General features: G+C 40.5%; 1 protein-coding gene across 2 annotated transcripts in view; it reads left to right on the top strand.

Annotated features, from left to right (window-relative positions):
- SLC44A5 (solute carrier family 44 member 5) overlaps positions 1-12892 on the top strand; it is a 288360-nt gene extending 275468 nt beyond the window's left edge. For both annotated transcript variants that reach the window (XM_089692177.1, XM_089692180.1), the window contains one exon: positions 12268-12892. In XM_089692177.1, the coding sequence (XP_089548303.1) occupies positions 12268-12374 (107 nt within the window). In that variant the 3' untranslated portion in view covers positions 12375-12892. The remainder of the gene's footprint in view (positions 1-12267) is intronic.
- The last annotated feature ends 991 nt before the right edge of the window (positions 12893-13883 follow it).

Here is a 13883-nt window from a genome sequence, read left to right as displayed (position 1 = left end):
ATGAATATGTTTTGATACTGGGACATTTCTACTCCCAATGTCCACAATCCAGCCCCCATAAAGTCTGAAGGACAGTAAACTGTCCCTCTGTATATAAAGTTTAGAGACCCCTGATCTAAACCATTCCATTGTAGCTCTGGTTGTATGTCTAGGGTCATTGTCCTTCTGGAAGGTGAACCTCTGCCCCAGTCTCAAGTCTTTTGCAGACTCTAACAGGCTTTCTTCTAAGATTGCCCTGTATTTTGTCTCCATCCATCTTCCCATCAACTCTGACCAGCTTCCTGTCCCTGCTAAAGAAAATCATCCCCACAACATGATGTTGCTATCACCATGTTTCACGGTGGGTAAGGTGTGTTCAGGATGATGTGCAGTGTTAGTTTTCCGCCACACATACCATTTTACATTTAGGCCAAAAAGTTCCGTTTTGATCTCATCTGACCAGAGCCCCTTCTTCAACATGTTGGCTTCTTGCAATACGGCTTATGGCTTTCTTTCAACAATGACTTTCTTCTTGCTACTCTTCCATAAAGGCCAGATTTGTGGAGTGCATGACTAATAGTTGTCCTGTGGACAGATTCTCCCACCTGAGCTGTGGATCTCTGCAGCTCCTCCAGAGTTACCATGGGCCTCTTGGCTGCTTCTCTGATTAATGCTCTCTTTGCCCGGCCTGTCAATTTAAGTGGACGGCCATGTCTTGGTAGGTTTGCAGTTGTGCCATACTCTTTCCATTTTCAGATGATGGATTGAACAGTGCTCTGTGAGATGCTCAAAGCTTGGTTATATGTTTTTATAACCTTACCCTGCTTTAAACATCTCCACAATGTTATCCCTGACCTATCTGGTGTGTTCCTTGGCCTTCATGATGCTGATTGTTCACTAATGTTCTCTAACAAACCTCTGAGGGCTTCACAGAACATCTGTATTTTTACTGAGATTCAATTACACACAGATGGACTATATTTGCTAATTAGGTGACTTCTGAAGGCAATTGGTTCCTCTAGATTTTAGTTAGGGGTATCAGAGTAAAGTGGGCTGAATACAAATACATGCCACATTTTTTAGATATGTATTTGTAAACAATTTTGAAAACCATTTACCATTTTCCTTCCACTTCACAATTATGTGCCACATAAAATACCAATAAAATACATTTATGTTTTTGGTTGTAACATGACAAAATGTGGAAAATTTCAAGGGGTATGAATACTTTTTCAAGGCACTGTACATGGTCAAAAAAGGTTGTTTATAACCTGCAATATAAAATTAACATCCTAATAAAAATACACCTTAAAATATAGCAATATACAAAAAAAATGTAATGATAATAACAAATATATATTGAGGAGTCTTTCATTATTTTGTTTAAGGTTCAATATAAGATGTATCATTATTATAAACATGTATCTCTTGTATTATAGTGTTTGAGATATAATATAAGCTGTATTATTATTACAGACATGCATCTTTTTAAACGTTGGTATTTATCAGTCTAATGGATGTATAAATGCTTTACCTTTCTTGCTGTTCCTCATCATTAGGAGTAAGCCCAAATTTTGGGTCAAATGCGTCACCTGAGTCCTCATGTTTTGATAAAAAAGCTACTTCACGTTGGATTTTAATGGAGTGCCACCAGCTGTTTTTTTTTTTTCAATTTATTTGCTGAATGGGTAATGTCGTAATAAAAGACTTCAAAAACTAAAAAAAGGTTTGGTTTTTACACTCCAATCTATAAAGTAAGGAGACTCTAGGACTGTGGTGTAAACCCTCCGGGACTATGCACTATATGAAAAACATTTTTAAACCAGGTTAGAAAGAGGTAGCTATCAATTAAGTTTCAACATATAACAAATTCCACCAACTTGAGAACACGTGATGTATTTAAAAAAAGTTCTAAACTATAAAATGTATACATTTTTTTAAAGCCAAATTATGGACTTCACACCCCTCCTAGCGCCCAAATCCCCACCACCCAACTTCCTAGAGGCCCTCGGTGTGTATTTTTTACTTTGTTTTATTAATCCAGAAATATTAACTTTACGACAGTATCCTTCCCCTGTCCTGCCCTGACCTGGCCACTACCGCTTATAACAACTCGCTGTCAACCGTTCTAGACTTGTTAGAGTCTCTAACCACACGAAGCATTAGACCCCGACTGCTTCAACCCTGGCAGACTGATCATACTAAAAATCTCAAATGACGCAGTTGAGCACTGGAGCGACTATGGCGCAAAACCAGATCCCAACTAGTGTTCACCTGATATAAATCTGCCTTCCTCACCTACACTCCCTCCCTCCACGTTGCCAAGCAAGCCTACTTTGTGACCCTCATCAATATCCTCTCCTCCAGTCCTCGCCGTCTCTTCTCTACTTTTAACTCTCTACCCCACGCCTCACCCCTTCAGTCTCCGCCCGAATCACTAGCCTACTGAACGACATATCGGATTGGATGTCACTCCACTTCCTCAAACTGAACCTTTCCAAAACCAAGCTCCTAGTTTTCCCCCCAGCCCGCGCCCCCCCCCCCCGACTTCTCCATCACGACCAACAATGCCACCATCAGTCCCACCCTGCAAGTCAGAGTATTTGGCGTCATCCTAGACTCTAATCTGCCCCAAGTCCAATCGCTGACAAACTCATGCAGGCTCCACCTCTGCAACATCTCCAAAATACGTCCGTTCCTAAACTACTAAGCAACTCATTCACTCCCTTATCATATCACAACTTGACTACTGTAACTCCCTCCTCACCAGCCTACCTCACCACAGCTATCCCCGCTTCAGTCTATCCTGAATACTGCGGCCAGACTTATCCACCTTACTAACCGCTCCGTATCCGCCACACCCCTCTGCCAATCCCTCCACTGGCTTCCGATTGCCCAACGGATAAAACCCAACGGATAGAATTCAAAATGCTAACACTGACGTACAAAGCTGTCCATAACACTGCCCCAAACTACATCACCGACCTTATATCCAAATACCACCAAAAACGTACTCTCTGCTCCACACAAGACCTCCTACTCTCTAGTTCCCTGATCTCCTCCTCCCATGCCCGTCTCCATCTCCTTCTCCAGGGCTTCCCCCATCCTCTGGAACTCCCTACCCCAATCCATCAGCTACTGCTCCTCCACTCTTCCTACCACTCCATCCCCCACAGCTATTCCTCCCGTACCACTATCCCCTCCCTCCTAGATTGTAAGCGCCAAGGAGCAGGGCCCTCGAACCCCTCGTGTATCGCATTGTATTGTTATTGTACTGTCTCGTGTATTGTCTCCCATTGCAATGTACAGCGCTGAGCAAACTGTTGGCGTTATATAAACACTGTGTAATAATAATAATTAATTCTGGTCATATGAAGAGTGGCGTCTTTTTCCAACTTACAACCAGATCTGGCAGGCCTATGACCACTTGAAGACCCGCTAATGTACATATATGTTATGGGTTTCAAGTGGTATACCGAAATGATGCCTGCAGGCATCATCCCAGTATCGTTTTTTTAAGCCGGTGGCTGGATTTTTTTGTAGAAACCATCTGAGCAGCTAATTTGTCACCGGATTCCTTTTACAGGTGGCACTCCGGGATCTCCAGAGTCTCCAAACTGTGAAAAACCCAACTTGCTAGAGATTTTCAAGGACAGATTGTGATATATAAAATAACTGCATTATATTATTTTTAGATCCAAATGTTGGGATCTAAATATAATGCATGGTTTATGGAGGGCTTGTTAATCTCTTTATAAATGTGTATCTGCAGTATGAACTTATTACAGGGTTGAACTATAGCATGCTGAAAGGTGTCAAAGGATATACAGAAAGCAGAGTGGAGTAGATATCTGTTAATAACAACCTTTGACATCACATACATTATATGGTCAAAAGTTTATGGACACCTGATTGCAGAGCTGGTTGAACATCCCATGCCAAAATCATGAGGAATGCAATGGAGTTGTCCCCATTCTCCCACTTGTGGCTAAAACAGCCTTCACAGTTCTGGAAAGGATTAATTTGAGATTTTGGAGGGTGTCTGTGGTAATTTGTGTCCATTCGCCCAAAAGAACATTTGCGAGGTCAGGTACTGATGTTAGATCAGAAGACCTGATTCGCATCTGGCATTCTAGTTCATTTCAGAAGTGTTCAATAGGGTTGAATTGAGGGCTCTGTACAGGCCAACCGAGTCCCTCCACACCAAAGTCATCAAATCATGTCTTTAGAGAGCTGGCTTTGTTCACAGAGGCACAGTCATGTTGAAACACTTTAAGGACCTTCCCCAAACTGTTCCTGTAAGGTTGGAAGAGCACAATCGTCTAAAACATCTGCTCTAGCATACTGTACCTTTCACTGCAAACACCTTAACTCAATGCAGAGAGGTGTCCATATACTTTTTGTCAACATGATGGTCATGTGTCAACACACTTTTGGCCATGTTGTGTGTCTCTTTCAACACCAGTGGCAGCCTGTAAAACTCTGAGAGACTGACAGTTGCAGTGGCTGGATGGGGATGGACAGTGCACCGAGTAGCACTAACATTTGGGGCAGTATTTGCCCAGGGTGCATACTGCCATACCACACGGTGTACCACTCATCCAACCCCAACCAGTCTCAGCAGCTGTCATCCTCTCACAGAATTTACATTAAGCTTGCCCAGGTTGCAAGCACCATGGGTAAATACCCATTGTGCATGAGGCCTAAAATGTTGCATTAGCAACAATTCAATAATTTGGCGGAGGGAGGGGGGTGTTGACGTACTTTTGGTCATATAGTGTAGATGTGATGGTCAGGTGTCCACATAATATATATATAGTGAATATAATGTGTGTGTGTATATATATATATATATATATAGTATGTGTATGTATGAAAATCTTTCAGTTGGGTCACATTTAGCCTAGGTGTAATGACAGATAACAAATGTAATAATATTAGAGAACATAACAAGAATACTAAATTAAAGATGCTGTTTCCACCATGGGTCCCTCCATTTTGAATTTTGAATGTTGTGGCACAGATAATCAGAATCAGATGCATGCATGATGGAAACTCTGAGGCAAGACAATTATTCCAAGTTCTAGCTGTAATATATATGTAGGGAATGGCCAACCCAACCCCCTTTGGAGCAACATGACCTTTTAGGGCTTGGTCAGTTTGTAATGACATTCCTTTGGTATGAAGTCAGCTAAGTTAAGCAGGATATTGGAGGCTTCCTTAGATATTGTGAGACAACTTTAATAAGGATATATGAAATATACACTTTCCCCATCAATAGTTGAGCTATGTATGTCTAGCCTGAGTTAAATATTCTTTCGTAAGGTTTTCCTATAATTTCATGCCAGGAAAGGGGAACATAATTCCTATATGCCATTTTTCTTTAACCCCTAGATGCTGAGCACACGCAAATATGTGGCCTCTTGGCATCTGGGCCTTAACACCGAGCGGCTGCATATTTGCGTACCATTTGAAAATACATATGTGCTGAGCGCACTCCCAGCACGTATGTCCGTGACTCACGGAAAGGTCCCGATCTCCCCTTGAGATCAGGACCTTTTCTGATCATGTGACCGCCGTGTCAGCGAATCACGGTGGTCACATGACCCTAAAACCCCGCCCTGCCTCCCAGCTTCTGAAACTCTTAAAGGGCCGGGAGGCACCGGCTCAAAGGGGTTAATATGTCTGAGTATATTGTGTTAGTACTAATTTATTTTATATAGAAAAACAGGCTCACACTCCATAGACACGCAATTGTGTTCTCCAATATATTGGGCTGGACCTCAGTTATTGTGATGAAAACAGTATTAACGACAAACTATATCATATACTTTTTTTTATTTCTAAAGCCAATATTTTTTTTACTTTTTCTAGGGTGGTGAGAGTTTAGAACCCCTTTTGGGTTTTTATTGTTGTCTGTGTCCCTGCTAGGGAGATTTGTTACTCTATCACCCTTGTCCCGGCTAGGTAGTGTTTCTCTCTTTGTTAAGGTTACTACAGTTGGGACTGAAAGTGAGGAAAAATCTGAAATTATGATTTGTTACAGCATAAAAATAGAGTAGAAATGTTCCAATGGGGACATTCGTTCTGATGACAAGTGTTCCCTTATGTTGGAGAGATTTTCTTTCACCTGTGATTTCTGCAGAATAGGAAGTGCAGATAAATCTCCCAATGGGATGCAGCAACAAAAAAAAAAAAAAAAAAATAGGGCCCTGCTGCATTAAAAGTGAAATAAAAACATTTTGGCATTATATATATTTCAATTTTTGCTTTAAAATGAAAAGTCCCAGGTATTTTCCTCTCAGCATTGCCTAGCACACCTGGAGAACATCTGATGCTGTAGGCCTGTGAACCTTCATTGATCATTTTGGAAGGCTGACCTACAGTAAGAGCATTAAACATTCTGGTGCTGGATGTGTATGTTTGCTACAAAAGCAGACGTCTTCAGAACTGTAAGCCGAAATTTGCAAATAAAGCAGAGGATAGACAGTTCAGATGCATCGTGCAGGCCAATCAGGATATTGAAAGCTGCATGGTCATGTAAACCCAAATGGATTGGACAAGATTGAGGAGCAGTTTTAAAGTGATTCTAAAGCCTCAAGGTTTTTACCTTTATATATTCTATGCATGAAGGTAATAAGGTAATAATAGTAGGAGACCCCCCCAAACACTTACCTGAGCCCCCTCTTGTCCACAAGAGCCTCAGTTCTCTGGGGACTCTCACTCCTGATTGGCTGAGGCAGCAACAGATCAATCACAGCCAGTGAGCCAATCAGGAGAGTGAGGGAGTGGGACCGAGCCGAGCCGTGGCTCTGTGTGTGAATGGATACGCAGAGCCGTGGCTCAGGAGCATGCCTGCTCGGATGCCCCCATAGCAAGCTGTTTGCTATGGGGCACCCAACAGGAGGGAGGAGCCAGGAGCATCGGCAGGGGACCCAAGAAGAGGAGGATCTAGGCTGCTCTGTGCAACATCATTACACAGAGCAGGTAATTATAGACATATTTGTTATTTTTAAGAAAAAAAAAACAAGACTTCAGTTTCACTTTAAGTTCGGAACTGGGCTTTAAAACTTATCTAAACCCAATAAAAAAACAAAAATGTAATATATTACAGCTTAGCAGTCCTTAGATGTGGGGCTGCATTTGTTTTTTGTTTTTTTTTCAGATTTTTTATGTTTTTTTTTTACCTGGTAATCCTGAAAATACTTCCTGTTCCTGGGGAGGGCTACATTCACTCCTTAATTGTATCCATGCAAGGAGCCATGGTTGCCACCCAGGCTGAAGTTTAAACATGTCTGCCTTTGTTCACTACCATTTCACTGAGGCTGATGGGATTATTCATTTATAGAAGAAAGATAAGTTTCTTTGCAATATCAATTTAGCTCACAGGAAGTGACCCTGCATTCCTGGCAGGATCAACAGGTATTTTCTGTACTTGCTGAAAAGGTTCTTAGACAGAAAAAAAAAGAAAACTAATGCAGGCAGCACAACTAAGGACTGGTAAGTTGCAATATACAAGGGGTCTTCAAATTGTTTCTGCACTTTTATACATATAGATGTAGTGATATAAAGAACCCTCGTATTATATTTTTGTTATTCTAATGCTGCAAGCAGCATTTCCTCCGAGAGTTGTATTTCAAGCACCTGGACTGGAGCTAAAGGGTGCTTTGAGGGCTTAAAAAAACCTGCTTGGCTTTTTTTTTTTTTTTTTTTTATAGACTTTGCAAAATGTATTCTGAATGTGATGCTCATTGGACTAGCTCCAGTTGTGGTGAAGTTGTTTTTTTAATTTTTTGTGGCTATTATTTCTCAAGCCTATACTAATCTGTGCAACCAAGGTTTTGCCAATGACTTCACCCTGTAATGTTAAGTGCACTTAGGATAAAGGAGAGACTGCAATAATGCAGCAATCAATGTATTATATGTAAGATGTAATATATGTTGGATAACAAAAGTGAAAATTACAAAAATAATACATTTTTACGTATGCAGTTCAAAAAACAATTTTTATGCAAGCTGAAGGTTTCATAAATAGTGGGGGTTTTTTTTTACAGCTGCTTAAAAATGAATGGAGCAGATTTCTATTTTATTCAGTATAGTGTAAATACATATTTATTTCACTGGAATAAAATACTGTATGGATGTCATGTCATTTGATAATTGATGAAATATATGGAATAGTAACATATTCAAAGTACAGTATTTTTATTGGAAATGGGTGTTTTAGTTGCTTTCAGCTGTGTCCTTTCTTGAAAAAAGGTTCAGCTTACCCCTTAATGACCAGTTCATCTTTGTTTTGATTATCTATTAGACACAGTCTGGTAGGGAAATCTTGGATTCATTTTTAGGATTTGGTGACAATTTAAGAGATCTCTCAATGCACATGGTACATGATAGGGATATACATTTTAACACAGTGGTTCTTAACCTTGTTGGAGGTACTGAACCCCACCAGTTTCATATGCGCATTCACCGAACCCTTCTTAATTGGAAAAATAAAATATGATTTTTAAAATTCAAAACATAGGTATATATTTAGGAATATATTTATACAAAGGTGCACAAAATGAACAAAACCATTAAGAACAAAGAACAAAACCATTAAAACATGATTTTCACACAAAAACAAAAACATAATAATGAATATTTACTGCACGAATCATATGAGTCGGGTGTGGGTCTTCACCTCCGCCGAACCCACGAGACTGACTCACCGAACCCCTGGGGTTTGATCGAACCCAGGTTAAGAACCACTGTTTTAGCACCTATGCAGCTTTTTTTTTTTTAATTTGATATGGAATTTCCAGACATAAGCAGGTGTTAAATAATACATCTTTATCCTTTATGGTTTAAAGGGAATGTCTACAATACTTTGATAATTTCTAAAATGTTTATAATATTTTAAATATTTTTCTTTTTAATAAAAACATTGCAACCTAATATGTAGATGTTTTGTGCTGTTATTTTAACCCTGCTCAAGTTCTCTCCTCCAGTAACCCCACCCAAATAATAAAGTTTATGTCTAAGCAGAAATAATTTTTTAATTGTACATTAAGGGACACAGGATGAAGTATTCAGATACACTGGGTTATGCTGAAGCCTTCTGGAGATTGTATGCTAGTAAACAAAGCTCTAAGGACATCCCCTCCCTCTCTCAGCATACCTCAGGTTTTTGCTAGTTTCCTAGAAGAATAGATATCTTCTCTATGCTCTGAAAGAAGCAAACCTTTTTTTTTCTTCTAGCAAGATACTGCAGTATCAGCAGAGCCATTGGGGCTCATTTTGAAGCTACCTGGATTAGCTAATTATTGGCATAGCCTTGGAGGCCATACCCAGACCCTGTTGCAATGTGCCCTCTCAACACTGGACTGTGCCAGTGATTAGATGATCACCTAGATATCCTTTGTGTAACATGTGAGTTAGCCTCAGAGTGCTTTACAGACCCAGTGTCATGGTACATATGGCTGGTGGAACCTTGTCCCTGAAGACTACTTAGGGAGTATGCCCACTGTGAGGGCAAAGTCTGACCATTGATCGAGATGGAGGGCATTCTGGTGATTCTCATTAAAGCAAACTGGTCCAGGCAGGCTCCTAGCAGACTGTCCATGGACCTTCCAAGATAGTTCAGATCTTCTGTCCCAAGAGTTGGTTTACCACCCAGCTTCTTGGTCATTGGCTTTAATGACCTGGCTGTTGAAGCCAAGGTTCTGAGGGACAGGGGCATGTTAGATTCAAATGCTAGGAAATCTACTTGTCTCAATGTCTACCTTGAAAGCATATTTCTCTTGTTGTGAGACAAGGAATGTCCATCCTTGGATAGGAAAATCTCCTTGGGAAGAATCCTGTATTTTCTCCAGTCTAGTCTAGATCAATGTTTAGCCTTGTGTACTATCAAGGGTCAAATATTGGCCTTAGGAATCTATTTCTCAGATTTGCAAGGCTGTCCCCTTATCTTCTGTTCACTTGTTTGTTTGGTGCCGCCTTCAGTCATGAGGTTCATCAGGTTGCTCATTAGGCTCTTGGAACTACCCCTGTTGGATTTGTGTGCTGCCAGCCTTTCATTTGCTGTGTTGCTTACCCCTTACTTGGACTGCTTTTGGAACCCCCCCCCCAATGTACCTGAATACCTCATCTTGTGTCCCTAATGTCCTATTAAGAAATTAAGAATTTTACCTTTCTGTTAATCCTTTTCTCGGAGTACAATAGGGGACACTGCTCCCTCCTCTTTATTCTCATGATCCACTCATATATTGCTACAAAACGTAGGCATGCTGTGGGTGGGAGCGATATACTGGACTGTTATTACAGCTATGTCTGCCAGTGTCCAGTCTCCTGAAAGAAGCAGTATAACCCAATATGTCAACCTGTGTTCCTTAAAATGGCTGTGAAGGCTGAAGGTTTTTTACCTTCATGCATTCTATGCATGAAGGTAAAAACTTCTGTGTGCTGCACCCCCTACAGCCATTCCTTATACTCACCCGAGCCTCCTCTCTATCCAGTAATGTGCACAGGAGCCTCGGCTGTCCTGGGTCTCTCTCTCCTCATTGGCTGAGAGGCTGAGACACAGCAGCAGGGGCCATTGGCTCCTACTGCTGTCAACCACAGTCAGTGAGCCAATAAAGAGAGAGGGCCAAGCTGCGGCTCTGTGTGTGTTATGGAGGCACAGAGCGGGGTTTGAGAGTGAGCATGCACCATTGCCCCAATAGCAAACAGCATGGTACTGGGGGCATGGGTCAAGGGCGAGGAGTCAGGAGCGGACCCAAGAATAAGAGGTTTGGTGCTGCTATGTGCAAAACCAGGTAAGTATAACATGTTTGATATTTAAAAAAAAGGAACCTTTAGAACTACTTTAATGTATCCCAAGAAATTATTTTACAGTATGTCAGAAATACTGTTTTTTATATTTATTGCAGATATTAAAAAGTGCCAACAATTTACGTAATGCTGTACATTCACCTCAGTTTTGCAGTCTGAAATTTCAATCCTCAATGATTCCTTGTGTATGTGTCCCTTACTTACAGCAGAACTTGGCCTGTGTGATTAAGTCCTCATTGGGGTTCAGAAACTGTCAGAAACAGGTTCTAGTATAGAGTGCTCTCTGATGCGCTGGAACAATAAAGTTGTTTTTTGCTTTCTGGAATAGCGGTGTGTGGCTTTATTCATACACATTGACTTGTCAGAGCTTACACTGAGTAATGGCCTCCTTTCTCATACCCATGTGGTGGTGCTGGGCCAATCATAAGGAACTAGTAATGTCACATGAGAGGGAGGGAGTGTGCCAGGTGTGTCACTTCAGTATCGGCGGCGGTGGGGGAGAGGGAAAGCTGCTGAGGATGGGGGAAGTTAATGACCCTTTTACTGCTGCCTGCAATGACAGTATAAAAATACTTGAGTGATATAACAATTTTTGTTAAAAACCTTTACCTTTTCATTTCTTTTATGTTTCTAAAATTTCCTTGACAATGAATCATTTACTTCATGTCCATTTTTACTCCTAGTGGAATATTTAGAGAGAAACAATGGCTCTGCTGACAAACCTTTATACATGAATAAATCTATAATAATAATAATAAACTTTATTTTATGTAGTGCCTTTAAAGGTAGCTTCTCAAAGCGCTTTACAAAGAAAACATAAGAAATACACAGGACAAAACAAAGGAAAAAAAGAACAATTACATGAAAGCTTATCTAAAGAAAAATGTTTTTAGAATTGATTTGAATGAGTTTAGAGAAGATGACTCTCTGATGTTTGGAAGTGAATGCCAGAGTTTTGGCAGGAGAAGGCTCTGTCTCCCATCGAATGTAGGTGGGTAGGGAGGACACACAGAAGACCAGAATTTGAAGAGCGAAGGTTACGAGGGGGGGAATAAGTTGATAAAAGTTCAGACAGATAATAGGGTGCCAAACCATGGAGAGCCTTATAGGTGAGCAAGACGATCTTAAAGTCTATGCGAAACCTGATGGCTAGCCCGTGAAGGACTCCAGGATAGGGGCAACGTGGTCACTTGTACCAGACCTAGTGAGGGTTTTCTGTACATATTGTAGTCGATTAATAGTAGATTTAGGTACACCAGTGAGTAGAGCATTGAAATAGTCAAGTCGGGAGATCAGCTTTTCAGCTACAGTGTAGGATAATATAAGACGTAGCCAAAATGGTGAGAGTAAGCTGCTGAGGATGAGGGAAGTTAATGACCCTTTTACTTCAAAACTCTATCTTTTAATTTTTGTGATGTTTCTCAAACTTCTTTGTCAATGAATCACTTACTCCATCTCCATTTTTACTCCTAGTGGAAGATTTAGAGAGAAACGATGGCTCCACTGACAAACCTTTTTACATGAATAAGTCTCTAATGAAGATTTTGAACAAACAAAACCAACCAGCCAAACCCCAGTGATGCCACCATAACCCACACAAAGGATTGCATGGTCTGTCGTTTAAGAGTATTAGATCTAAGTATGTGTATATGTTATACCAAAGGCTTCAAGACACACATCACAATGAATGGTGCTGGTGAGGAAAACGGTGCCATGAAGAAAAAGGTCCCTTTTGTGACCTAAAGCCTAGGTAGCCTAGATCGCATGGTGTCCGGCCACCAGGTGCATTACAGGTGTGTCACATCACAAGAGACGATGCAGAATCTATTGTTGCAAAAAATTTATATTTTTTTATTATACATTTTCTTTTTGTTTATATAAGAAACATACACTTAGTTTATAAAAAAAAAAACAAACGTGAAGCTGTGTTTTTGTCAATCATATGGAAGCAATATTTTTTTTTTCAATTTTTCTGCCCCACAATTGATTATTCAAAGTGTACATTGCTTTATAATAAACTGATTTTTTTTTTCACATGTATAGCTAAAACACATTGTAAAGAACTGTGGTACCCCTTTAAAATGGATTTTGGACTTCAGGTTTGGTCCGTTTATTCAATCAAGGTCCCCTTCTTAAAATGCTGCAAAAAAAATGTAAAAATTCACCTGTGGGTGGAACAATAGGTAGATTACATAATTGACTCACCTTCCCTCGACTTCTGTAGTGCAGAGGGTGATGAAATTCTCCTGCTGACAAGAGCCCTTCAAATGCCGAGAGCCTAAATTTCCACTGTAGCACAGTACAGGACCATCTTCTTGTGAGTTTTTGGCTACTCAACATTCTCCAAGACTTGGCTAGAAGGAGGATGAAGTCACCCTGGAGGAAGCCACCTAGGTCTAATTATCCCCCTCCAGGTTGCTTGTTTTTTTTGGGGGGGGAGGCACTTAGAATGAGAGGACCTTTATGCTAAGATGCAAGGTCCACTTTGAAGCCAGATCATTATCTTTATCGTACAGTACAGGACACAGAAATCACATTCATAGACCATTAGATATACCTTCAGGTGATTGGACACTGGCAAAAAACTTTTCTGGGCCCTCCCTTTAGCATCCCAATATAACCCCTCCTCCAGATCTTTGCTAATGTCCTTAGATAATGAACTGCTTCTCCTCTTGGCCAAGAAATTCCTACTATTTTTTCATCAAAGTTATTTACCTCCTACAACAGACACGTCTATCAGGATTTGATTGCTTACTGCCTTCATGGCTCGTTAGCAGTCTCCAAACTGGTGACCATTGAGTACACCTTGGGAACCATACTCGGACCCTGTGGCAAAGTGGGTACAGTAATTTATTATTTTATTTTAGATAGTTTGTGTTCTTGTTGGTAAGATTATTCCCCTCTATTTGTATTAGTGACCATTGTCACGGGACAGAAAGTGATGAGAAATCCAAAATTTTACAGTTGTCACCAGAACATTATTGAAGAGGAACTCTGCAAACTGGGACATCTGTTCTGGTGACAGCTGGGAGATCTCCTCAAAGGGACACAGCAAAAAATAAAATAAATCCCTGTTGGGCATTTATAAC

The sequence above is a fragment of the Staurois parvus genome, unplaced genomic scaffold (assembly GCF_062004578.1).
Source record: "Staurois parvus isolate SC_StPar_1 unplaced genomic scaffold, SC_StPar_1.0 ptg000578l, whole genome shotgun sequence".
Taxonomy (NCBI): Eukaryota; Metazoa; Chordata; class Amphibia; order Anura; family Ranidae; genus Staurois; species Staurois parvus.
This window is presented reverse-complemented; position numbering and strand designations above follow the sequence as displayed.